The sequence below is a fragment of the Topomyia yanbarensis genome, chromosome 1 (genome assembly GCF_030247195.1).
Source record: "Topomyia yanbarensis strain Yona2022 chromosome 1, ASM3024719v1, whole genome shotgun sequence".
NCBI lineage: Eukaryota > Metazoa > Arthropoda > Insecta > Diptera > Culicidae > Topomyia > Topomyia yanbarensis.
Window position 1 is genome coordinate 190,957,912 of NC_080670.1, and position 25,812 is coordinate 190,983,723.

Here is a 25,812-nt window from a genome sequence, read left to right on the forward strand (position 1 = left end):
AAACCTATTTTAATCCACCTAGCGGTGCAATTGTGCCTTTCTCAATCATGAATCACGAGAATGTGTGCGTTGTTTATATTCATTAAAAACTTTTAAATGCATATATTACATTTTATTATTACACATCACATGACAACTATATTCAGGAAAATAAATCATTATTCGAGTTCTAAAATTTTGAAAAAGAAAAAGCAGCCACGGTAATATTGAACTGAAAAAAGGTGCGAAATCGGCAAAGCCCGAAAAAGTCGATTTTGATAAAAAAAATTTCGAGGTAACATAAAATCTCGACGTTTCATGCATTTTAAAGATGTTTGGCATCAAAAATACGAATTCGATTTCTGAAATTTCATAGGATCCTTTGAAAAAAAAATTAGAGTTCCGACTTATATGGGAATTTCATTTGTGACCGGACGATTTAGTCTATATTTCCGGACCCATATAAGCGATCCATACGAAATTTTATAGACATCTGTGGGGACATTATAGCTATCATTTGGGACTAAGTTTGTGAAAATCGGCCAAACCATTTCCGGGAAACTGATGTGAGTTCGTAAATTTTGAAAGATGGCCGCTTTTCCCGGGCACTTCCGGAACCATCTATGGTGGTCAATGTAGTCAACGAAAGTTTGGTTGGCCGTCGGTGACCTAGAACAGCAAATTTAAGTTGTTTGAGAGACATTTTAGCGAAATTTTTACCTTTTTTGCTTTCATCGGAGTATCGGTTTGAATCACAATTTGCTATGTGATCGCACGCCACAACCTATAACTCCGGAACCGGAAGTCGGATCGGGATGAAATTAAATAGCCATTTACGGGGACGCAATACTTTTCATTTGAGGTCAAGTTTAAGAAAGTCCGAGAAACCGATGTGACTGTTATTCTGAATTTAGATACTTCCACCGGGGCTTCCGGAACCGATGATGGTGGCCAATGTGGCCAAGTAGACTTTGAATGGATGTTAGTGACCTAATACTACAAATCGAAGCAGTTGTGGTCATATTTTGGAAAAATTTTCACCTTTATACATTCATTGCAGAATTTCTTAAAATCGACATTTTCTGCGTGTTCGTACTCATCACCCTGTAATTCCGGAACCGGAAGTCGGATCCATTAGAAATTCGATAGCAGCCTATGGGAACGTTGCATCTTTCATTTGAGACTAAGTTTGTCAAAATCGGTTCAGCCATCTCTGAGAAAAATGAGTGACATTTTTGGTCACACATACGCACATACACACACACATACATACATACACACATACATACACACACAGACATTTGCCGAACTCGACGAACTGAATCGAATGGTATATGTCACTCGGCCCTCCGGGCCTCCGTTAAAAAGCCGGTTTTCAGAGCAATTGCAATACCTTTCTATTGAGAAAGGCAAAAAGCTAAAGTAAGGAACGTAAAAAAATGGATAAAATAAAAGTATGCAAAAAGATAAAAACCTGTTTTAATCCACCTAGAGGTGCAATTGTGCCTTTCTCATTTCTCCAAACTATGATTTAATAGCTGGTTCGTACAATATAACATTATGGAAATGTCTTTCATTCTTATTACACTTGGTAAGTATATATAAGAGCACCTTTTTGCATTCATCGCGGTATCGGTTTGAATCGGAGTTTTCTATGTGATCGCACTCCACCACCCGTAACTCCGGAGCCGGAAGTCGGATGGAGATGGAATTTAATATCGGTTTCCGGGGACGCAACACCTTTCATTTGAGACTAAGTTGATCAAATCTGTCTAGCCATTTTCGAGAAACCAATATAACCGTTATTCTGAATTTGGATGCTTCCGGATCCGTCGATGGTGACCAGTGTGGCCAAAGAGACTTTGAATGAATGTTGGTGACCTAGATCTACAAATTCAACGGTTTTGTTTACATTTTGGAAAAAAATCCACCTTTTTACATTCATCGCAGAATTCGTTAGAATCGGGATTTGCTGCGTGATCGTACGTATCACCCTGTAATTCAGGATCCAGAACTCGGATCCACACAAAATTCAACAGCAGCTGATGGACCTTTCATTTAAAATCAAGTTTGTCAAAATCAGTTCAGAAAATTCCGAGAAACCGATGTGGACAAATCAACAAATTTTGTTTTGTAACCATACTCTTCAACTCGTAATCCGGAACAAGATATCGGTTGAAAATGAAATTCAATAGCAACCTATGGGAATATGATACCTTTCATTTGAATCTTACTTTGTAAAAATCGGTTCAGCCATCTCCGAGTAACCGATGTGGACATTTTGTTAACAAATCCGCGCATACACACACATACATACATACATACATACACACATACATACACACATACATACAAACACACATACACACAGATATTTTGCGATCTCGGCGAACTAAGTCGAATGTTATATGAGACTCGGCCCTCCGGGCCTCGGTTAGAATGTCGGTTTTTGGAGCAATTGCATAACCTTTCTATATGAGAAAGGAAAAAGAATAATATTTAATTAGCTTAATCAGCATGAGTTCAATATTATCTTCATGTGATTATATTTTGAAATGTTAGTGGAATGGGTTTGAAAGTGGAGGGAATGGGGTGTTAGGAGAGTGGGAGTGGAGGATGAGTCAGAAATCCTTCAGCTTATTTCGGTATACGGGGTGTATGAAGGAAATGCGGGCATGAGGGTGGTCCAAGAGGAGGGGAGTGATGAAGGAGGGACGTGTAAGGGCAAGGCGGGGGGAGGGGCGGCGACGCAATGCTGAACTGCATATTTTGCCTTCCATTTGAGACTTGGTTTGAGAAGATCGGTTCAGTCATCACCGAAGAACCGATGTGACTTTAATTGTGGAATATGACCGGAATTCCGGACTTCCGCAATCGTCGATAGTGGACAATATATTCAAAGAATGTTTGTTTGGCAATCAGTGATCTAGATCTGCGATTAGAAGTAATTTGGTGACCATTTCAATAGTTTTTAGCCTCTGAGGTATTACGATTGTACCGATTTATATGGGAAATTCCAGTGTATCCTTACTAACACCCCAGTAACTCCGGAAGCAAGAGTCAGAACCGAATGAAATTCAGCAGCAGTCAACAGTATTACTGTGTCTTTCATTTGAAATCAAGTTTGTAAAAATCGGTAGAGAATTCGTTGTGGAATGGGTGTGATATTAGCTTAGGAACTTGGCGAGTTCCCCGGGGGCGTCATGAACCGTCATAGGTGGCCAATGTGGTCAAAGCTGTTTTAATTGATCATTAGTGATCCAGACCCGCAAACTAGAGTAATATTACATCAATTTTAATATATTTTACATCATTTTAACATCATGGTGGTACCAGTTTATATGGGAATTTGCTGTGTGACCGCACTCTTCAACCCGTAACTCCGGAACCGGAAGTCGGATCAACTAAAAATTCAATAGCAGCTTATGGGAGCGTTATACCTTTCAGATGAAACTAAGTTTGCGAAAATCGGTTCAGCCATCTCTGAGAAAATTGTGTGAGTTTAAATGACACACACACATACACACACACACATACATACACACAGACATTTGCCGATCTCGACGAACTGAATCGAATGGTGTATGACACTCGGCCCTCCGGGCCTCGGTTAAAAAGTCGATTTTTACAGTGATTGCATAGCCTTTCTTTATATGAGAAAGGCACAAAGGCAGAATCTTACAATGGTAGAAATACAAATACAATACAAATCCATGTAGGAATAAAACAATGGAACAAAAACGAGAAACATGGATCAAATTTCAAATAAGGGTTTTGGTTGGATTTTACGCTATGCTGGTTTCGAAAACATTCATAGTCCTATAAAACATGGATTGTTCTTTTATTTGTGTTGGTGTTAGCACACCTTAAATTATTTTACAAGAATGTTGTAACTGATTTCTAGAAAATAGTTCAAAAATAAAAATAAAATCGTTACGTTCAGGAAGCGACGTTCAAAATCTCACGCTCACTCCTGCAAAACGAAAAGATTTTGAATGCGGATTTAACTAGCTACATTAGTTAGCTAATCTTGCTAACTAGTTGAATTAGTTTGGTAGCAGAGTTCAATTTTCTCTTCGAAATCAATCAAACACAATTTAGCAATTTAGTTGAACATATGCATCTTAGAATCATTGGCAGCTGAAGGATTGTGAACTGAGAGATCTTCTCTTCATGCTCCATGACATATAAAATTCAAAACAAAACTATCAAAATGTTAGTAGAATTTTCGCTATTCTAGTTACCTCATACACAAGATATTGAATTTTTAATTGTATTCTCAAATAAAATTTTGTCGAAAAAGTATTTATCAAAATTTTGGTTTCTGTTAAAAATCCGGGCCCCCTTCAAAACTCCGGGCCCGGGGGGAAACACCCCGGTCCCCCCCCCTCTCGGCGGCCCTGTATGTTTGTCGAGAAATGTATTATGGAGTTAGTTTAAACCGAAATTTTAGAATTTAAGTCATATGTTGTTTACAAGACAAGGGGCGATGGGGGAGCAGATTCATTCAAGAAAGCATTCGTTATTCTCGGGATCAAACAAAGAAATAGAAAAGAAGACAAAGATATGTTATTGGAAAAGTTTTTTCTGCGTGAAAAATCACCCTTTTAAATCTTTTAAAAGAAGATTCATATCGCACAAGTTTGATCACTTGTCTGTCTCCTTATTTCAAAGACATCAATGGTGCCCTATATCAGGATGAATCTGCAATTATAATTTTCTATTTAAAGATGAGACTTTTCAAGCACTGAAATTCCTCTGAATGCATTTTTCGACTAAACCCAACTACACCTAGGTTTTTTTACGCGGGGATACGTACCGCGTAAAAAAACCGCGTTAATTGGAAAATCCGCGTAAAAAACCGCGTTAATTCGAAAATCCGCGTGAAAAAAACTCAGCAAAATACTTAGAATATTTTTGAATTTTTTTTTGCGTGGATTTCGCAATTAACACGGTTTTTGCAAAATATATTCTAAGTCCTTTTGCATGCAAAAGACTTTCGAAGATTTTCGGAAAGATGGAAGAGACGTGTCTGGAAGACTCCTTATGGCCCACACCCCAACAATATTGGTATTCTCGGAATGGTATTGAAGAGTAGGTGCCAGAAATTGATCTTTGACGCCATTTTGAAATCAAAGATGGCGACTTCCGGTTAAGCGAAATTCCCGCATAAAAAATTTGGGCAATCATCTAAATCACCCTCAAATATATGATCTAATCATAAACTAGCAAAATGCAAAATATTTTTATGTGTTCATCCAGGAACGTGCGGTGAGAATAGAAGAGAGAAAGAAGAAAGAGACGTATGCGGTATGAGTTGGGGGTTTGAATTTATTCAAATTAAACATATTGCTTAAATTTAAGTAAATTCAATTGTTTAATTAAAACTATTTGTACTACAACTTCAACTTCCAAAAATACCAATATTGATTGGGTTATAGCGAATTTCGCGAAATCAGAGGTCGCCATCTTTGATTTCAAAATGGCGTCAAAAATCAATTTCTGGCACCTACTTCTCAAGACCACTCCAAAAATACCCATTATGATTAGGTTATAGCGAATTTCTCTAAACCGGAAGTCGCCAGCTTTGAATTCAAAATAGCGTCAAAAATCAATTTCTGGCACCTACTTCTCAAGACCATTCCGAAAATACCCATACTGTTGAGGTGCGGGCCATAAGGAATCTTCCAAACCCGTCTCTTCCATCTTTCCGAAAATCTTCTAAATCTTTTGCATTCAAAAGGACTTAGAATATATTTTGCAAAAACCGCGTTAATTGGAAAATCCGCGTAAAAAAACCGCGTAAAAAACCTGGGTGTATTTTTTTTACAAATAACATAAGTGCGAGGAAATTCCAAAACACTACGCCTCGATTTTTTGTTTTTGGAAAATTTGTAAGCAATTAAATTGTCTATCAGTGTTGTTTGAATGTCTAAAGCACCATCTAGGGGTAGAAATGTGAACTCGTTCCAATATAAAACCTGTTTTCACAAAAAACGACAGATATCCCGACGGATTATTTTGATGTTGGTTGTAAATGAAAGGGGGAAAGTCCATTCTGTCATATCCCGAAGTTTCAGAGATGCTGATTTTTTTTTGGATAAAGTTGTTCTACCAAAAACACCGTGTAAAAGGTCCTTCGTTGGGTCAGCTTGTTGTTCAACAGCCGTACGTTGTTGAATCCGCGTTGGACGATTGTGCGCCAATTTTTTGGGTATCTCAGAGGGAGGATGTAACCAGAAAACAGGCTGGTCTATTAAACCAGGGACTGATCGAAACCTTTGCTTTTTTTTCGGAAAGTAGAAGGAAAATGATAAAAAGTGGCGTTTCCTGTTTGTTTCCAACAGATCAGGGTCTGTTTATATGATCATTCTAATATTTTTAACACTTTTCCTTCAAAATAGCCACCAAGTGATCATGTTTATATAGAAGGATGGAAAATATGTCAAGTAAATGGCTGGATAATTTTCTGTGTAATCATTCTATTCCTCAACCAAATTTCTTCAGAGGCTTGGTGTCTTCAGCAAAATTGTATTGTAATCAACTTTGTTGAAGACAAGAATTATATTTATATTCAGCACAGTGCTTAGGGTATCTTGATAAAATAAGATATTTTCAATAAAGAAGAGCCGGAAAGACCCGTTACTTACAGAGCAGAGATGACATCAATAGATAAGAGAAAACTTTTTCTTTGTTAAGTGCCAACAACTGCGTTCGCCGCGTTCGGCCTTAGCGCAGTTTCTGAAAATTGGCTTCTATGTCCTAAGCACGAGTTATTAACTGTATTCTGAAATTCATATTACCTACTTCAATGTCTTTAAATATCGAATTGCTTTTATGGCGTCCATGAATGAGCTAACTCGACCTAGTTGATTAGGTCCGAAATGCTGATAAGAGCCCTACACCAAAAATAAACTATGACAACTTTATCGTGTATCATTCTCAGACACGTTGTAATTCGTATTTGAGCAATGGCATCTTCAGGTCACGACAAAAATTAACATTGGATATTAATAAAGGAAACCTAATACCATTCTTTTTTTTTGGAATTTCCCGCCGGCATCAAGCTGGAGTGTAACCGCAGAAGGATGGACAATAGCCAGTCCACTTGATGCTTGCTGCTATTCGGCGTAAATTATTCATGAACTCTCCGTCGAACTGCGTCAATGCGCTGGCGATTCTCGTTTTTTTTTTCAATTTTAAATTTGCTGCTTTGCTACCAGCAGCCGCCAATCAATGTAAACACACAGGGAAGAGGAAGAGTTCAAAACTTTCCCGTATGCCACACTTGGTCTACTGGTGGTAGCAGTTGAACCAAACACCATTCCAATTTTGCAGGCAGATACCTACACAGATACGCGCATACGCAATCGCCCACCGACAGAAAAAGACGTCAGCACTTATGGGGGCGGTTTTCGGCGGTGATAAAACTTCTTCAAACAAAACCTGTATGCCTATATCATTGTGGATGTTGCTTTATTAATTTGTTGCTGTTTCAATATATGTATGTTGCCTCTCGGTTTCATAGTTGATATCGGGTTTTTCTTTTCAAATGTTTTTTTTTTTAAAAGAGAAGAGAGGTAATGCGATATATATCGTTAGAACAGTTGCTGCTGCCGGTCGGGATTTCGCTTCATCCTGTTCGCCGCTGTTGGTTTGATTGTTAGTTTCTAAGGTACAACTTTGTTGCCTATGCTTCTCTCTAGTAATGATTAAACGCTGATAAAATATAAATTATCTTTTGCTCTGCTGATCATCTAAGTAAAACACAATACATAGTTCAAACAGGTTTAAATGTTTTTTTTTTTTTTCGTACAGTTTCATAACTTTCAACGGTTGCTTTCGAAAGGCTGTTGCTGCTAGTGCTGCACCACTAATATTTTGGGTGCCTGCATGCGGGTGATTTCTGACATTCTGTCGTTAGGAAAAAGCGTTTAAAGCTCTCTCTCTCTCTCTGCCCATCTCGGTGATTACGAATCATCTATCCGTCTGATGGTGATCGTAGTACTAGAATCTGCAAAGCGATATTGTTTTGATGCCGTTTTTGTTTTGCTTCTCATCGCTAATATAGGTATCACTAAATCCTAAATAACTTGCTATTGTTTATTGGTTTCTTCGTTTTAAAACTATGTAAGAAATCGAAACACAAGGAAAATTTTCCAATAGAATGTTTTCTTTTGTATGCTTTCTTCATCGTACACTCACACTCGCACACACATTCAAAGCAGATAAGCACAGGCACTTTCAAGCATTCACACGCGCACAAACGCAAACGAACAGTCACTTAAGTTAGTCCGTGATGGAAATCTGGGCGAAACCGATAAGCGATTTCTCGTCCGGCTGCTCGCTGGATCCGAAACCGGACTTCAGCTGGAAGGTGACCGTTTTCAATGTGCTCCGGTTGTCGATCAGCTTCTGCAAGTTGGCCGCCATGACGACAATATCCTGCCCATCCACCAATCCGGCTCCTACCAGCTCGGTTGCGATTCCTTCGGCGGAATCCTTACCGACGGCAAACTCGAAACGGATATCGTTCAGCTCACGGTTAGCGTTCCGCATCCGTAGTACTAGATTGATCGGCGGTAGATCATCCATGGTCAAACCGCCGAGAGTGTTGGTGACGTCAGTAGTGGTACGTTCCGAACCGGTCGGTGCTGTTACCGTAGCTTCGGACTGTTCGGATGTTTCCTCCGTTTCCGAGGCGGATGAATCCATCCGATCGAGGCGATTCATCGGTCGTTCCTCGGAATCCGAGTCGGAAGATTGCTTACCATTGTCTTCCTCTTCGGAGGACCACACCCATTCGCCGGTGACGGTTCGATGTAGTCGCCCGGAAGCTCCCGGTTGTCGCTTGGCAGCCTTATGTACTCGGGTGGCCATCGACGGACCGGTGGCCAGTAGGGTTTGCGTAAGGTATTTCCGGTCTTTCGCTTTCTTGAAGAACGGATGTTTCAGCAGCTCACTGGCCGTTGGACGTTTCGATGGTTCCTTCTGAAGACACTCGACGATCATTTTGCGGAACGTTTTCCCGTAGGCTTTGTACTGATCTTTTTCATCCGCACCGGTATCGATGGAAGGCGGATCATTCTGAAGCGTTAGCATCAATACCTTCATCGGAGGATACTTGTGGTAGGGCGCAGTGCCAGTGGCCATCTCTATCGCCGTAATGCCAAACGACCAAATGTCCGCTTTAAAGTCATAACCATGATCCTGTTCCATAACTTCCGGGGCCATCCAGCACGGTGTACCTACGAAAGTATGCCGAACCTTTTGCCGTGATAGATCACGCCCAGTTGCCAGCCAGGCACTTACACCGAAATCCGCAATCTGCACTGTTCCGTCGTCTCCCAGCAGAATATTGCCCGCCTTGATATCACGATGAATTTGTCCATTGCTGTGGAAATACTCCAGGCCCTTCAGTACCTCCTTCAGCACGGTAGCGATCGTAGCTTCATCAAAGACACCATGCTTACAGTTAACCGTCTTCATCCGATGTTTGATAATATCCAGCAAACTGCCACCCTCCAGCAGTCGCAACACAAGCCACAATTCTTCCTTCACCACGAAGCTGGTGTGATACGTGACCACATTCTCGTGATTGCAGCTGCTCATCGCCTGGATCTCCTTCAGCAGTTCGTCCATCGAAGTATTCCACTTCTCCAGATTGATCCGTTTGATGGCGCATTTCTCACTGCGCGGTAAACAGAAGGCACCGTGAACGACGGCTGTGGCCCCCACACCTATCACCTCCCGCAGCTCGTAGTCGTCCTTGCTGTTGGGCCACGGTGTATTGGTGGGTGGCACCGGTGCCGGCGCCAGACTAGCCGTCGATGCCGACATCGAAACCGTTCCGCTGTTACTGGCGGCAGCCATCTCGGCCAAAGGCTAAAGGGCTAGACCTCGGAACAACAAATCTAACAGCAGGCTCTACGCGTCCGTCCTGGTGCGATCGCGACGTTCAACTACTGAACTGAGCTGTACACTGAACTGTGAGCGAAGCGGGGCTAGTAGTCCGTCGTCCGTGAGTGAGTGCGCAAGCGTTGATGCAGCGGCGCTGTCTGTTGATGACGATAACGAGACGACGACGACGACGACGATGTGGCCATCCAAGGTTGACAAAAGTTTGGTCCGTTGTGAGGCATGCGAGTGAGCGAGCGAGCGAGTGAGCGGGAAAGAAAAAAGAGAGAAAGAAGAAAAAATCAGTTTGATATCCACCTAAAAAAGCAACATGTTCCATATTTGTTTAGTCGCTTTAATTATTCTGCGGGCCAAAAACACTCTTGCGCGCGTGCGGTTACGCAAACGGGTCGTTTGAGACGACGACGACGGTGGCATCGACGGAGACGAAAGAGAGGTGTAGAGAGCGAAGAGTACGAGAGCGAAAGGAAAAAAAACAACTTTCCCGAGTGTGTTTACATCTCTATTGAAGCGTTTAATTAGCAGGGTGCCTTTGCCTACATAAATTTCCATTCACGGCACTGCATGGGCACTGCTACTGGAGTGGTAAATCGTTAACCTGTGTTAGGCCCCCGCGCAGACCGATTAAATGGAAGGAGAAAAAAAACTAAAACAAATAAAACACAGACACTCAGCCCGTACGGTGGTTCTTCTTTCTCTCGCGCTCACTACACTCTCGTTCTCGCTTCCCCACCGCGTGTGGATTGGAACCACGGCGGAGCCAAATTCTTCGTCGGTTAGAATTAATGAACATGCGTGACTGTTTTCGTCAATGAGCGACCCACGAGTTGCGCATTCCGATGAGTAAATATATTAGCGGGGACGTGGGGATCGGAACCAGTCCAGAACAGTTTGAACCTGAACGGTAACATTTTCAGTTCGGTTTCGATCGAGGGGTGATGGGTTCTGTTTTGGGCCTGTGGTAGGGAGGATTCTTTTTATATTTCTCGACAAACATATGATTACGGCGCAAAAACCAAACTGTCAAAAAAAATTTTGAGGGGCATTCCGGATAAACCGTTACCGGCCAACCACAGTTAACGGCAGTTAATGAAAGAGAAAACTTTTTTTTTTGCTTACTACTAACGTCTGTGATTGAAAAGTAACGGTCTGTCTGGAATTTCATCTCAAAATGAATTTTGATAGTTGGTTTATACGCCCTAATCATATGCTTGTCGAGAATGATTGAAATTGCTTATCGAAAGTTATACGAGTTTTTTATACTATTTCGGTTATACGCTAATGAGCCCACTTTAGTCCTATTAGGGAGAGTGCCTAGGGTAATCAAAGTATTAAAAATGTTGTGAAAAATTTAACTGGAATTGCACGATCGCACCCTAAGGCGATTACAGGTTTATACATGGAATACACGTATATTTTCACATTTTTAAAAAATTAATTTTTTTTTAAAAATTTTTCCTCAAAATGCTCGAAACATTGAAACGTGATAGAGTTCGACTACATTATGAAAAGCTAAGTTAAAAAATATATTTAAAAGAAATTTTTTAGAAATTTTTCTTATTCTTTTCAAATGACATTCAAAATAAGCTAGAGATTATTAAGTAGAGAAGGATATGAAAAGTTAGAGCCATAGTGCTCAAGTGAGAACAAGGATGTGAAATATACCCGATCAGAAGATCGTAACAGAAAACTATCAAAACTTTATCTCCCGTTGATACTTGTCGTAAATTTCTGTAATTTCAACTACTAATTTGTTATGCGAATTCCCTTCCGTTATAATTTTTTTGTTTGAGTCTGATCGGATATAGATCAGAAAACTGGAAGTGACAGTAGGAACAGGCTTAAAATCTTACGGACTAATCTTTTGTCTTCTGCTGGTAGGAGTCGAGCTTAGGCAGTATCACTCAGAATCACTCAGGCAGAGGGAAACTTGTCTGTGAGAACCGACCAAAACAGAAGTTGCGTAAGATCACCACTAGAAGCTTGTCTACGATTCACAGCATCACTGAATAATGATGTTGTTCATCCCTGTTTGCTTTTTAAATGTCGGAGTAAATTCTTCTTCTCTGTTCTTATACACACACTCAACCAAGGTTTCTTAAGCCTCACGTTAGGTTATGTGTACCTTGATGCATAAATTCGAGGGTTATCCGCAATTTAGCTCCTTAGGAAGAATCAGTAAGGTTTTCAAGTTATTACCGGTAGTAACATGCCGCGTCTGGTTTAACAAGTATCTTTCACATCTAAGGTCCCCAACACTGACGCTGGTAGTTTTATGTTTATGTTTATTACCTTCACCAACAGACCCCTTGGTCCCAATGGTGGTTTCTTTCCTTATAGTTTCCTTATAGTACATTTTTGGTGTAGATCCTGTCTGATCGGCATTTCTGCCCTAAGCCAAAAATGCGTGCCCCCCTCAACCCAAATTTTAAATTAGGACGAATTAGCGCATGGGCGCCGTTTAAACACCTTTTTCAATATAAAGAATGTCATTTGGTATCATTATTATCATTGGTTCTTACCTTTCCGCTTCCATAATTTACCTTTACGCTAATATTTACCGCCTATTTTTTATCATCATTCCTTGTCCTTTTGAGAGTATGGATGCTATTTTAGATTTCACCTTCTTTCTCTGTAAGGTACGAGTGGATTGGCACATTTGATATTACCTTAATCCCCGGTTATGTCGGCGTTCTCTGCCTGTCATGGGTCAGTTGTTACTTTCCCTTGGTTCTTTCTTCTTTCTTAGTCCTTTTTTCCGTTTTGTTAGTAAGCTCATTGTGTTCTCGATTTCATGGGTTATTTTTTTCTTATCCTTTGTACTCTACCCTTTTTTTGTTTGTTTCAGTGCGTTCAGGAGTCTCCGGCGTTAGTGCGCTTGTATATTTCTTTTCCTTTGTTTTTCTTACTTAGCCTTCCGATGGGTGCGTTGAATTGTGCGACATTAACAAGCAGTAAATATTAGATATTTTGAGAACTGATTCCTCAGCATTGTGGAATCGAGGAATCGAATGTTGCTTGAGGTGCCAGTATTATGTGTGCATATGGTTGTAGATTCTCGATCAGCGATATACTGAGAGCTATCATCTTTTTGTTCACTCTTGATAATCCTATGCATGAGTTTTTGCACATCATTAAGCTTTAGTAAATCTTGTCCGCTTCTCCAGAGAAGAAAAAAAAATAACTAAAACGATACAGAAAAGAAAAAGGTGAGTGTTACGAATACATAAATTTATGTTGGCCACTCAGAATGGTTCAACGGACATGAAACAGGAGCATGGTTAGTCATATTTTGTGATAAATACACTGCGTTTGGTTATATTATATTATAGTTTAGTGACATAAAGCCGTTGGCGAATTATAACTATGTAAACTAAACCGATTTTAATGACGTACATGTTTCCATTTCTAAGTCTTCGATTGATCCCTGACAGTAACTGCAATCGACTCAGGCTCTTTTGTGCGTCATGCATTCACTGACTCACAATCGAATTGTGCCTCGACCAACCTGACACAACGCGCCCATTCCCCTTACTGAACAAAAGGGCAGGGCCCTTGGCCCTAATGGTGGTTTCTTAAACTAATTACATTTTAAAATTGTCAACATTTTCGCTTTTATCGCATTCCGCGTCCGATTGAAGTTAAAGGACGTCGCTCTGGCAACCATAGTTGGTTCTCCTGAACGGAACTCGCAGAAGAGAGTTATTACCTAGAGCTCGAACACGGGCTTGGAGATCCAGACGTCCGAGGATTTGTAGGGCAATCCACTCTGGTAGAGAGTAAGTCCGAGACGAACAAGGCTCTAGAGCAGTATCTCCGAATGCTGAGTGTATCGAGGTGTAATAGCTGGCAACGGTTTTCATAGCTCGGCAGCTGAAATCTGTTTCGCCATGGGAGATGCCGAAGCGTATGAACCTGCGTTGGACAGCCTCGATTCTGTCAATCCCGTTCTGGTGGTACGGATTCCAAACAGCCGAACAATATTCTAACGTTGAGCGGACTAGATGAACCCAAGCTGTCGTGATGCCTTATCCACGATGTATGAAGCATGTGGTTTGAATGTTAGTGCCGAATCAATGATGACTCCGAGATATTTGATGTGAGAGTGTCTTGGAATACTCGAGCCGAAGAAATGGTAGTTAAACTGAGTCGGATGGCGCTTCCGATGGAGCATTTGCTCGGGTTTAAAACAATTCTGTTTAGATTACACCACGTACTAAAGCTGTCCAGTTCCGTCTGAAGAAGCTCGGCATCGGTTTTATCCCGTATTTGTTGAAAAAATTTCATGTCGTCGGCGAAAGAAAGGCGGGGTCCTTGTAATGTGAAATTGAAGTCATTAAAGTTGAGGAGGAATATTACTGGACCGAGATGGCTTCCTTGTGGTATGCCGGATGTAGCGAAGAATGGTGCAGATAGACAGTCCTTAATGCTGATTTGGAGTTGCCTTCCATCGAGGTAGGAACGAAACCAGCGCAGAAGTTGTCCATGAATGCCGAGTTTGTCCAGCTTCGCTATTACGATATCATGGTTGATTTTGTCGAAGGCCGCAGATAGATCCATGTAAATAGCATCGGTTTGCAATCCGTCGGCGAATCCATCCATTACATATGTTGTGAACGAGAGCAGGTTGGTCGTTGTCGATCGTTTAGGCATGAAACCGTGTTGGTCATCTGCAATGTAGTGTTTGCAGTGAAAGAAAATAGGATCTAACACAACCAGCTCGAACAGTTTTGATACAATTGTCAATTTTCACCTTGTTTCCTTTTTTATGAACTGGAAACATGTGCGCTGCTTTCCAGCAGGAAGGGAATGTACCAGTAGTGAGTGATAGCTCGAAGACTCGCCGAAGTGGTTCAAGAAGCCCGCTGATGCACTTTTTGACAAAAATCGAGGGAACACCATCTGGACCCGGGGAACAAGATGCTTTCAGTTTGGCATTTGCTGCAAGAAGGGCAGCATTATCGACACAAATTCGGTTGATGGTTCGTCCTAGAGAAGGAGTTAAATTGTTGTGGTGACAGGCGCTCGTTGGAAAAAACGCTTGAAAATTTGTCGGAGAACAGTTGGCAAATTTCTTTAGTGTCGGTGCCTAAAACTCCATTAAACGACATACAAGATGGTAAAAAGGATTCTTTTCGCTGCTCTTTAACATACATTTCCAGAACGACTTGGGCTTGGATTTCAGTTGACGCTCGACGTTTCGCTGGTGTCTAAAAAAGGCGCGTTTGCTTTGCTGTTTGTATTCGTGGTTGAGTTGAAAGTAGTGATTTCGTAATGCAAGTGTTTCATGATTCGAGAATTTTTTAAATTCAGCTCGTTTGGCAGATTTTAAACGTCTAAGGACGGTTGATTGCCAGGGAGGGTGTTCATCGGTACTAATTGATCGTTTTGGCACATGGCGGTCGATAAGGTAGTTAAGAATACTAGAAAACGTCATCGCTGCTTCGTTCGCGTCGTCATTGTTAAGATTTTCGTCCCAGTTTATATCCAACAGCGTGCTAACGATGCTGTCGTAGTCAGCGTTTTTGAAATCGTAGACGATAGAGCTTGAGACGTCTTCAAAATTCACTCCTAGGTTACCAGCGAATACAAGATGTAGTGGGGGATGATGACGCACCTGCTTGACTAAAGGAGTCGGTGCAGTGCAGCAGTACGGAGCGTAGTCCCGGGCACTTACAAAGCAGAGGTCCTTTCTCGTTGGTGACATTATTAATTTGCCGAAGAGTTGCGCTGCTGTAGTTGTCCAAAATACAACTGGCATTGTTAATAAGCGCTGATTTTTCGATATCCAATCGTAGAAAACCGTTACTCGCCGGGCACCACGACAAGCCAGGTAAGTTGAAGTCGCCCAGTATAACAATATCATCAGACGGGGCGGCGATCGAGGCGATAAAAGAAACGGAGGAAAGATGTACATCGATCAGGCTGGAATCACGAATTCTGTCAGGTGGATAATACACTACACACAGGAACAGATTGCGATCGGCAAGTTTCACTGATATCCACACTTGTTCGGAGCTCGCCCACCAGTCATCGTTGATCACTCGGGCTTTTATACCACGGCGAACGGCGATAAGCACACCACCGCCTGATGTCTTGTGGCTGTTGAGGGCATTGCGCTCACAGCGGTAAACATCCAATGAACATGAACCAAAGACCTGACGAGACAGAGTACGGTTGTCGAGCCACGACTCGGTCAAGGCGATAACGTCGTAACAGCAACCCGTAGTCGCGAGCAAATAGCTGTTCGTTGATGAATTTAAGTCACCAACATTCTGGTAGTAAATCTCGATGATGTTTGAGGACGGATCAGGTACAGCAGAGAGCGAAGCCATGTTGCCGTGTAGGAAGATCCTTTCGTCAATCCCACGAACAGTATCGGAACGGTTCACGGTCGCTTGGTCGAATCAACTGCGTCGCGCCACAAAATACGACTATCGTCGTCGTCGAGAGAAATGGTTGGCATCTGATAACAAGATGTCGGAGCAAAAAGCAAAAAACTGGAAGCGAAGAATGCATCAATTTATAATTACAACCAGTCTGTACGTTGGCCAGACATATTTTTCCATTTGCCCTCTAGGCTGAATTTCGGTTACTCGTTCACGTACCCAGTTGTTCCGCTTACCGCCGTCGGCTATGACAATGAGATCTCCCATGGATCTTGACTTGGTATCTGTAGTGAATGTAGACGTTTTCACATTATTAATAAAGCTGTATAATTTTTTTTATCCTTTATGGGCAGCTAGGGCCGAGGGTGGCGGCTAGCGGGTTTCATACATCCTTGACCTGACGGACAAAGCTATGGTACCTTGAACACAGGCAACGCAGATCCAAGGCCATCATTGAAGAATGCCCAAAAACTCTGAACTAGGCCCCGTCGAGTCCAGTCTGTCCGTCTCGTCCTGCATTCACCAGATGAGACTAGCTTATGTCAGTTTACTTGTGCACTGGTTTCGTAGAATCGAGGCGATCATCGCAATGATAGATGCTACGAGTGAATGCACTTGGCCCAGTCACCTGTCAAGCATTTGTGTGTGTTGAGATATGTGTGGAGCCTGTAAATAATATTTTAATACGAATAATATTTTATGCGTTAAAATAAGAAATGTGTAATATACTACTTGCAGTTTGTTGATCGTTCCTACTTATCTGATTCCATCGACTATGAGAATACATCTCGATTGTTCGAAAACCTGGCGACGCCTGATGGCAGAGAAGAATCATTGTTGGCAGCAATGTTGCTCTTCTTGGATGTATGAGCTCTAAAAGGTCATCACAAGAATATAACGCATGAGACCGAAAATAAATAAAAAATAAAGAGAAGAGTTAGTATTGTTATTGAGTAATAATAATGCGCCGAATTTTTTTTCGAGAGTTGTCCTACTGGAGCTGTAGAGCTAGGTTCTCGGAAGGGCTCCCCGTCAGAATCACATACTACAATTTGCAGACGAGACAGGCAATGTCGCCCACTAAAACACTGCATTAGGCCAATTGTAGCGGGCCGTGATTCTGAATGTGATATTCATTGTACGGTTCAGGTATGTGCGGGCGTAGGGACTCGCGATCGCGTGTATCATCGCGAAGAGCTCGAGCATTTGTACGTTAACGTGTTCGATCGCGTGTGCCTTTGAGAATAGGGGATTCCGGTCGAAACCGATTCATGATCGCGCGAACACGGGCATTTGGAGGTTCACTCTCGAGACCGGGATTGTTAATTTATAAGTGCTAAACCATTCACTTAGTCACCGGGGTGTTATACTTTTTACGAGATCGTGGATAATCGCGAAGGACTCGAGAGTTTGTACGTCTTTGTCGCGTGTGCTAGTATGTATGTAACTTTGCGTAGACACATTTTTTTTTATAAATGTGTTGCCATTCGCATGTTCGCGTATTCTTCAATGATCGCGCGTGAACGTCTTGTCTAGTTTTTATTTCTATTGGTCCAACTAAAGGCATGAATTTGGGCTGTTAGGATCAAGGGCGGAGACTTCCGGACGCGACCGATTCATGATTGTGCGAACTTAGGTTCTTAGATTCCAACGTTCACGTTGATTAATCGGGGTGTTTGAATATTGGCGAGATCGCGGGCGTTCGTATTTGTGACCAGGTTTGTGTTATCGCGTAGGGCACGTTTGTACGTTTGGAATGAGGTGCCTGCAGAGAGAATTGGGCCCTAAACCCACATTGTATATTATTTGACCATGGCAGTGGATAATAAAGGTCGCCAAGTTAAGTACTAAAATTGGTCACAATGTAGCTTAACTAAAAAGAAAATAATCGTATCCCAAGTTTATGTGATATAATCACTGTAATACTGCTTTGGTGGTAAAGCCCCCGGACCACATCAAGGTACAGTATCATGCCGAGGGAGGTACTTGGCTCCTTCTGCGTAGTTAATTGTAATTCCACCGTGAATTGCGGGAACCAGTTTTTTTCCTATTGGAAAACGGTACAATGATCGTTTTTGTAGAGTTCACGATGAATCCCTTTTTGAAACACCAGGTCATGATGAAGTTCAGGGCGTTTCCCCCTCACAATTAGGACAATAGCTTCTGCATATCCAACAATCTCGAAATCCATTTCAGTCAGATCATTGAGAAGATCGTCCTCCACTAGTGACCAGAGCAGGGGTGATAGCACACCTTCCTGGGGACAATTTCTCGACTTTCCAACTTCTTTTTTCAAACTTCTATCCAGCTTCTAGATAGGTACACTAGCAGAAGACTGGATCTCAGGATGTTCAGTAGATCCGGAAGAATTCTGTCTACCGATTGGACGATTATCAGGGCCGGAGGATTCGTATGGTTCAAAGGTGTTGATTACCCATTTAATTAGAGATGGTGCGAAATTTTGACAGGCCAGTTTCTGTAATGCCTCACAAGTCCTGTTAGAACGGAGCTCATAATAATCCAGACTTGTCGAATTTTCGTCTTTCGCAACCGAACCAGGGAAGTGGGTGTTCATTAGAACATCAAATGTTTCACTGTTGCCAATTGTGAGAGAACAATCGTCTTTTTCACTTACCATTTGAGTGATCCTTTGATAAGGCTTTTTAAAGGCCTTTGGAAAGTTTCCAATTCTTTCACAAAACTCGCGCATTGATAGTTTTTTAGCCGTTCTCAACTCAGCATAGTATTTGGTAAGAGCGGACCTGCGGTCGGACCTGTTACCAGTAAATTTCGCTTTATTCAACAGGCGCTTAGTTTCCTTCTTGAGTGTTGCTAAATTTTCGTTTTACCAAAGAACATCTCGACAAACAGACCTCGTTACAAGAGGCCAACCGTCATTACAGGTGATTATAATCCTCTTTTGTAGTACATTTGCAGCATTATCCAGATCTGCCGGGGACTGGATCTATCTCTCCGTTCTTTTCGACTGTTCCAGGAGTGAGTGGAATACGGAACAAATTGTTTTCCTAATTTCCCTGTGTTTTTGCACTGAGTCTACTGGCTTCTATAGAGAACATGGTGTCTGTGATCCGACGGACTAGATTCGTCAGAAGCGTGTCAACTCTTCTCTTTTCCGTTATTTGAGCGCTGCATAAAGTGAGCTCCAGTACTTCGCTTCTAACTGCGTTCATAAATTTAGTTTCAATTCCCTTGTTACATACATTGACATCATTTGACGAAAGGTATTCTAGTTCACCTCTGGTATTTATATCCATGCTACCTCATATTGTGTAACGTGCATTGGCACCACATCCAATGTTAATGGGCTTGTTTATGCTTCTGCAGTACCTTATGAGGGCATCGATTTCAGAAGGTGGTACTGTATTCGCATCGCCAGAGAAGTAGGCAGATGCGATCACAATATCCTGCTTGTTCCTAGCCGTCTGCGCCTGCACTGTAACTGTAACGACGTCTCGTCGAATGATTCCTGTAATTGGAAAAAAAAATTATTGCTTCGTTCAACAAAATTGTAGCTCTTGAAGTTGGCTGATGCTTACAATAGACTAACTTGTGAGCTGAGGCATTTAGACCAAAGATTTTGTTTATTTGCCCACGGCTCTTGTAGAAGAGCGATGTCTAGGCGCTTTTTGGTGAACCTCCGGACAAGGTCTATTTTTAAGGACAATACTTCGTTTTGCCGACGGCTAGTCGCAGGCTGAGTGCTGCTCGACGTTCCAATGGCCTTTCTTGGCCAAGTATTTGCATTGGCTCTTGCCGTTTGCTCACCTTCGTCCATATGGAGTTTTTGATCCTCTCCTTGCATATCAGTTCGTGAGCCGCATACTGGAGGGTACTTTTGTGTATAGCTCGTGAGACGGACTGCCGCCGATGTAACTTGTTACCGTTGCTGCAGACTTGGTATGATTAGAAGTTTGTTGTGAGAAGTTGGGTCACCCATAGCTGACGCATTCTAGCTTTTCCGAATACGTAGTTCAGCTGGTTGTGTTGGTCACTCAAGCCTCATCTACCGCCAAAAGGAGCTCTGCCATTTTGAGGATCGAGCTTCTCTTCACGACCCTCTATCGTCGTTCTGACTCAGCCACAGGCGAAGGACGTTCCCTTCGGACAAGTCGATGCTGTCGGGAAAATACCCGATGCAAAAGGACTGTTTTGGAACCTGCGACGCTTCAACGGCTTCCAAGCAAGCGCTTTCCGAGGGCTTGATCGCGGCTGTGGCATCTTGTAGCCACTTATCCTAATCTTTGTCTGCACAGGCGACTTCGAGATACCCTTGTTTATATGTGCCTATCCTAAACAGGGGTTTCGTTTTGCTTGAGCTCTACTCCAGGACGCTGTTCATGGCTGAGGATATTGGCAGGGTGCCCAACCGGAATGATGGCCATCGAGTACGACTTGGCCATTCCGTTGAAGATTGAGCGCTGCTCAGTTTTTAATGCCTGTCTAGAACTATGGTTCGGCAACTCAGAGTCCGTCGAACGCTGTCGCTTGGCCGGTGCCTTCCATATTGGGATTTTTGTCAACTCTAACGTTCAGCGGGTTTGTAGCCGTTTTTCAGCTGCAATCCATAGCATTTCTTCGCCGCTCTGCTTAAGCGACGAGTTCCCCGTGTTCCTCTTGTGTTATTGTCGGAGTCCTCCGACCCACCGGTTGCTCCGTCCGATTGGTCTGTGTCCTCCTTGGCCATTGTCCGACCCTCGTCTCTAGCTGGAGAGTTGAGAATAGAAAAACATGCAGGACACAACATCCTCCAACGAGCCACTATTCAGCAACTCCCTAAGTTTGCTTTCCGCACACTCCATCTTCTCTTCCACCTCCATCGCCGCAATCTCCTACAAACTCATGTTTACAGTGTTCTTAGTGTTTTCCGTTTTGTTCCCACGAATAGTTAGGGAAAGAAAGTCAACCCTGTCAGAGCACCACTTGACAGGGTAAGGACTAAACTACTTTGATGCGTGCCCTGGTGCCCACAGGCTCCGTGCGTGGCATGGTATTTGTCATCAATTCGAATCCCAGTCCTAGTTTTACGTAGGGCTGGCTTTCGACGCCATTGCCAAAAGGCCACTATTAGAGTCTGTGGTATTATAGAGTCCCGTACAGCGGAATGCGCAACATTGCCTAAAAAGATGCCATCTTGATTAGAATGTGCTCGGTTCTCAGTTTGTTGATTAGGTGATGGTCAGGTGGCGCCAAAGAAAACTTCACGGGGAAAAATGCTGCTTCGAACTACCGTTCCTCGGGAGACTGCGAATTTCAGTTATACTTTGCGTCTCGACCCATCCCTGTGTTCATGTGGTGAAGAGCCTTACATCACGCGGTGGGCAGCTGTCATGGATACGCTCCAGCTGCGCGTAAAATGTATCTTTCTAGTCCTCGGATCTTGCTTTGTGAGGGCAATGCACATTGATGATGCTGTCGTTAAACAAACGGCCTTTGATCCTCACTAGACTTGTTGTGCTTCCGCTTGGTGCCCGCTTTTCAACACCCTCTGTCCCGCCAAGCAAAGTTCCGATTTCGAAGTTGTGAGCTTTAGATGAAGAAAAGTTTCTTTGAATTAATTTCGAATAACATAGAATGTGCATACTTTGGGTTTTTATCGCGCCAAATTTATTTAAATCTCGAATCATCCAGCTTTTTCAATTGGTTACCATCCTGTCAAAATAATTTTGCAGTCATTTTTTAAAGACTCCTTTGCACACTACAAGCAAACATACTTAAAATGTTCAGCTCGCCAGAAAATGGCTGGTCGTGAGTGATGTCTCGGAAGGCAAGCACAGAAAGCGAAAACGGACTCTTGTTTTTTGGCTTGGGAGTAGTGTGACACTGTAGTGTCTAACTGGTGCCAATATTACTGATGAGATGAATTAGAAACATAAATTGAAGATTATGTTCGCTGTTTGGTGCCAATTATAGTAAAATTTTGCTGAGCAACTTTTTTAACATCTGGCATCGCTGAAGGTCAAATTAAGTGTCCAATACCCTACCGGCGATGATCGAGCACCTAGTTCGAACTAGAAAAAAATGAACTCGTTTCACAGCGTTAGCCGCCGCCACCGCCGCATTGTGTAACATTCTTTCCGTGCAGTAGTAGTGTGTCCCACCACAAGTCGGGCTATGGGTGTACAATTTTTACGATGCAAACGACAGACACACCGCAGACGGATGGCAACATTCTTTCATGCAAATGTTTTTCGCCTGCCTAGCAGCAGTGCCTGTACGACGCACGGCCGGCACGGCGATGATGATGATGATGACGGCAAATGCTTGTGGTGCTGGCTGACAGGCAAGTGATAAGATAAACAAACCGCAGCGGCGAGCCGCGCGAGCACCGCCCGGCTTCAGCAGTGTGTGCGTGCGTGTGTGCTCGCTGCTGTTCACTGACTATATAATGGCTCTGGCGCACCTTGAAAATGATGGTGTAGAAAAAAAACCGAAAAATTGTAGATAATTTTCGTTCCGTTCAAGTGCTTGATTGGTAGATAAAATGGTGAAATGGTCCTCATTAGCTGAATCATTGAAACGAAAGCTGATGATTAGGCGAAGCTATCCTCGATAAGTCAGACCGATTTGAAAACAAAGATGTTACTCATGTCTCGAAATGATGAATAAGGAAATAACTCCTATTTTTTTGGTTTTTATAGCTTGATATAAATTCGTACAACTTCCATTCCATGAAAGCTGCATTTTTGGGTCGGTTTTGTGCAATTTTGCGGATTTTTTACGGTTTATAAGGAAGGCAAATAGCCTTCGGCTTTAACAGATCGCCTTGTCATAGATTGTCTAATAGAAGGCGGATAGATGGCGTACTGAATTCATTAAGCTTAAATTTCATGTTCTAGAAAGAGGTTGCGTTTTAAAGAAAAAAGGCTCTAGAAAACAAAATAAGTGAAAGGTCTACTTTTTACACGAATCCCAAATATTTAAATAGAAGATATACATTATTTGCCATTTACTGTACCGTTTTCGTGATAAGAAACGACGCGACAATTGTGGTGGTGACTGGATTTTTGCGCTCATCGTGCCTTCACCTGTTGTATAGAGTGGGCAACGCGAACGCAGGCGAACGAACAGATAAGAAACAAACAGCGAATAGAGGACTGGAATGACTAGATTTTTTATTGCCAGTTTTTGTTTCGAGTTTATAAATAGGCAGGCTTGCTGCTGCATCACGTACTAAACAAATCCAATGGAATTAGAATTTTTTTGTGCTCTTCTCTCGCCAGAAACTGGTTAGTCATTGGGATAGTGACGAGTATTTGCTTATTTTATAGCAAGGAATTTACAAGCTTTTAGCGACACTGTTTGGGAAATACGTTCGATTATTGACGTATCATTGCTGTAGTCCCTTTTAATACCGCAAAGAAATAGTTGAAAAAATCTACAAAATCGATTTTCATTTGTTTTAACCAAAAATGACTGAAGAGTTCAAAATTATTTTTATTCAGAATTGCGTCAATAAAAAAATTAATCCTACACTGAAAGAAAAACTTTTTTCCTTAAACATGTCCACTTTGCAATATATTGACACAGGCCCATCCCGATCATTTGAGGTGTGTAAACATTGACGGTATTTTGTTGCCATCAGATACAGATCATTGTTCCTTCTCCAAAAATCACAACATGCAAAAAATGTAATTTGTATTAACACCCTTACCACATGAACATTGCTGTAGGCAACAGAATTGTTGCCTGGACTTATCAAAATAGGCAGGTCCAAATTATAGCTGGTGCTAGCAGTAAAAACAGATACACTGATGCTACCCAGCACGTGGCCGCTCATCAGCAACCAACGAATCGCAGACTTGCACAGCAGGCCATGAGGCAGAATTTTTCTTCAACATGCACTCTTTCTTAGGTGAAACCAAGGGAGAAGCATTTCATTCCAAAGTACTGTTTGCTGGAGAATCATCGATTAAATAAAAAGAAAAATAATGACTAAAGAATGTACCTTTTCTATTTTGGACGAGAAAGAAAACATACAAAAACGAGGAGTTATGACATTAATATAGACCTTTTACAAGGCCAAAGATTAGGCTTCGCTGCATTCAACTGCAAGACGAGCAAGAGAACGATAAGCTGTAGATTGGCCTATTTGAAATTGTGGCGATATGTCTTTGCCTTCAGAAAAGGAACACTAATAATTTCGACAACGGATGGTGTGATAATCCAACTGTGAATTAAATGCGCAATAATTAAAGAAAATTAACATGCTTTTATAATTAACTTGAAAACTTTCTAAATTAAATTTTCAAAGTTTGACGAAAATCGTTTTACGAAGAAACTGCATGTCAGATCTTTTCCAAACATTTTTCAACTATCTGACTCTTGCATAGCCTTTGATGCACACAGCAAGACGCAAGAGTGGCCACAACTGGAACCATAGCGGAAACCGGACTCAGATAGGATTATGTGAAGGGAATAAGCAACAATCCTATTTTCTTTGCACCCATCTTTCGTCCCGATACCATCTTTTGCATGCAACGAATCGCTCTTGGGTGTTTTTTTTTTCTATTGGCAAACCGCAGTTGTCAAAACAGACAAATTCCTCATCAAATTATGTAATTCTTTTACAAACACAGAGGTAGTACCTACGTGCACTAATTGCCTTCCTCTATCCAACTTGTGACGGCCACCGGACGGTTTCCTATACTGTTCCGAGATGCACGACAGGAATTGATTCCTTCTCGAACTTTTTGGGGTACCTTGACCACAGTTCTGCACGCACACAGACACACACACTCGGAACCGTGGAGCGACACAATTTTTCCAATCGAACCGCACAATCTTTTCACCAAACGACGACGACACCCGCTTGTCCAGACACAGTTTTTTCGCGACCGCAAAACCGAACTTATTCGTAGGAAAATTTCATACCGATTTGCCAGTGTCTTCGAGCCGCAGAAAATGAATCGTCGCGCACTGTCCGGTCCGTCCCGTCGTCCGCGAAAGCACACAATTTTTTCAACTTTTTTCGTGGCACACTGCGAATACTGACGATGATTCGTGTTTTTCTTGTTTTTTTTTCTTACCTTCCTGATGGCAGTCGCGCGGCTTGACGACGACGACGTTTTGATGTTATCTTTCGTCTCCCTTTTCCCGTGCTGATGATGGCTTGACGTTTCTTGTGCATGTCAAATGGGCGCGTGCGCGACGTTAGCCCGCGAAATTGTGCACGGAGAAAAATATTTTCATATTGGAATAAAGACTAGGTATTTGTTGAAACGATTGAGATATCGAGTTATACGGTGCACATTCTTGTTTACAAAGCAAATTGTTTTTGGTTAATATTATCTTTTTTGTTTAAAAGAACTAAACACTTCAAAAAAACACGACCGTTGTGCGGTCGTGTTTTTTTGAAGTGCGCATTTTTTGTTTAAATTCTAGTGGACATTCTTCTAAATAAGGATTTTATTTAGCGAATCTAAACTATTACTGTATACTGCAAGCGTCGGGAGCAGAAATTGTGCAGTGAATCGGTTAATTAGTTAAAAAATCGATTAAAGCATTC

General features: G+C 42.0%; 2 protein-coding genes across 2 annotated transcripts in view; both read right to left on the reverse strand.

Moving 5' to 3' along the window:
• Positions 1 to 25,032, reverse strand: part of LOC131685167 (E3 ubiquitin-protein ligase RNF181) — a 48,257-nt gene extending 23,225 nt beyond the window's left edge. The window contains exon 1 of the mRNA XM_058968667.1: positions 24,893 to 25,032. The gene's annotated coding sequence lies outside the window, so the exon portion shown is untranslated. The remainder of the gene's footprint in view (positions 1 to 24,892) is intronic.
• LOC131685160 (serine/threonine-protein kinase OSR1) lies at positions 7,437 to 25,037 on the reverse strand. The gene is made up of 2 exons (XM_058968654.1): positions 24,897 to 25,037; positions 7,437 to 10,037 (listed from the first exon to the last, which is right to left on the reverse strand). The coding sequence occupies exon 2, from the start codon at positions 9,850 to 9,852 to the stop codon at positions 8,269 to 8,271; it is 1,584 nt and encodes a 527-aa protein (XP_058824637.1). The 5' UTR covers positions 9,853 to 10,037; positions 24,897 to 25,037; the 3' UTR covers positions 7,437 to 8,268.
• Positions 25,038 to 25,812: the final 775 nt, after the last annotated feature.

What these genes read in the sequence shown, in the direction of transcription:
- LOC131685160 (XM_058968654.1), bottom strand. Translation starts at nt 9,852, where the DNA reads ATGGCTGCCGCCAGTAACAGCGGAACGGTTTCGATGTCGGCATCGACG.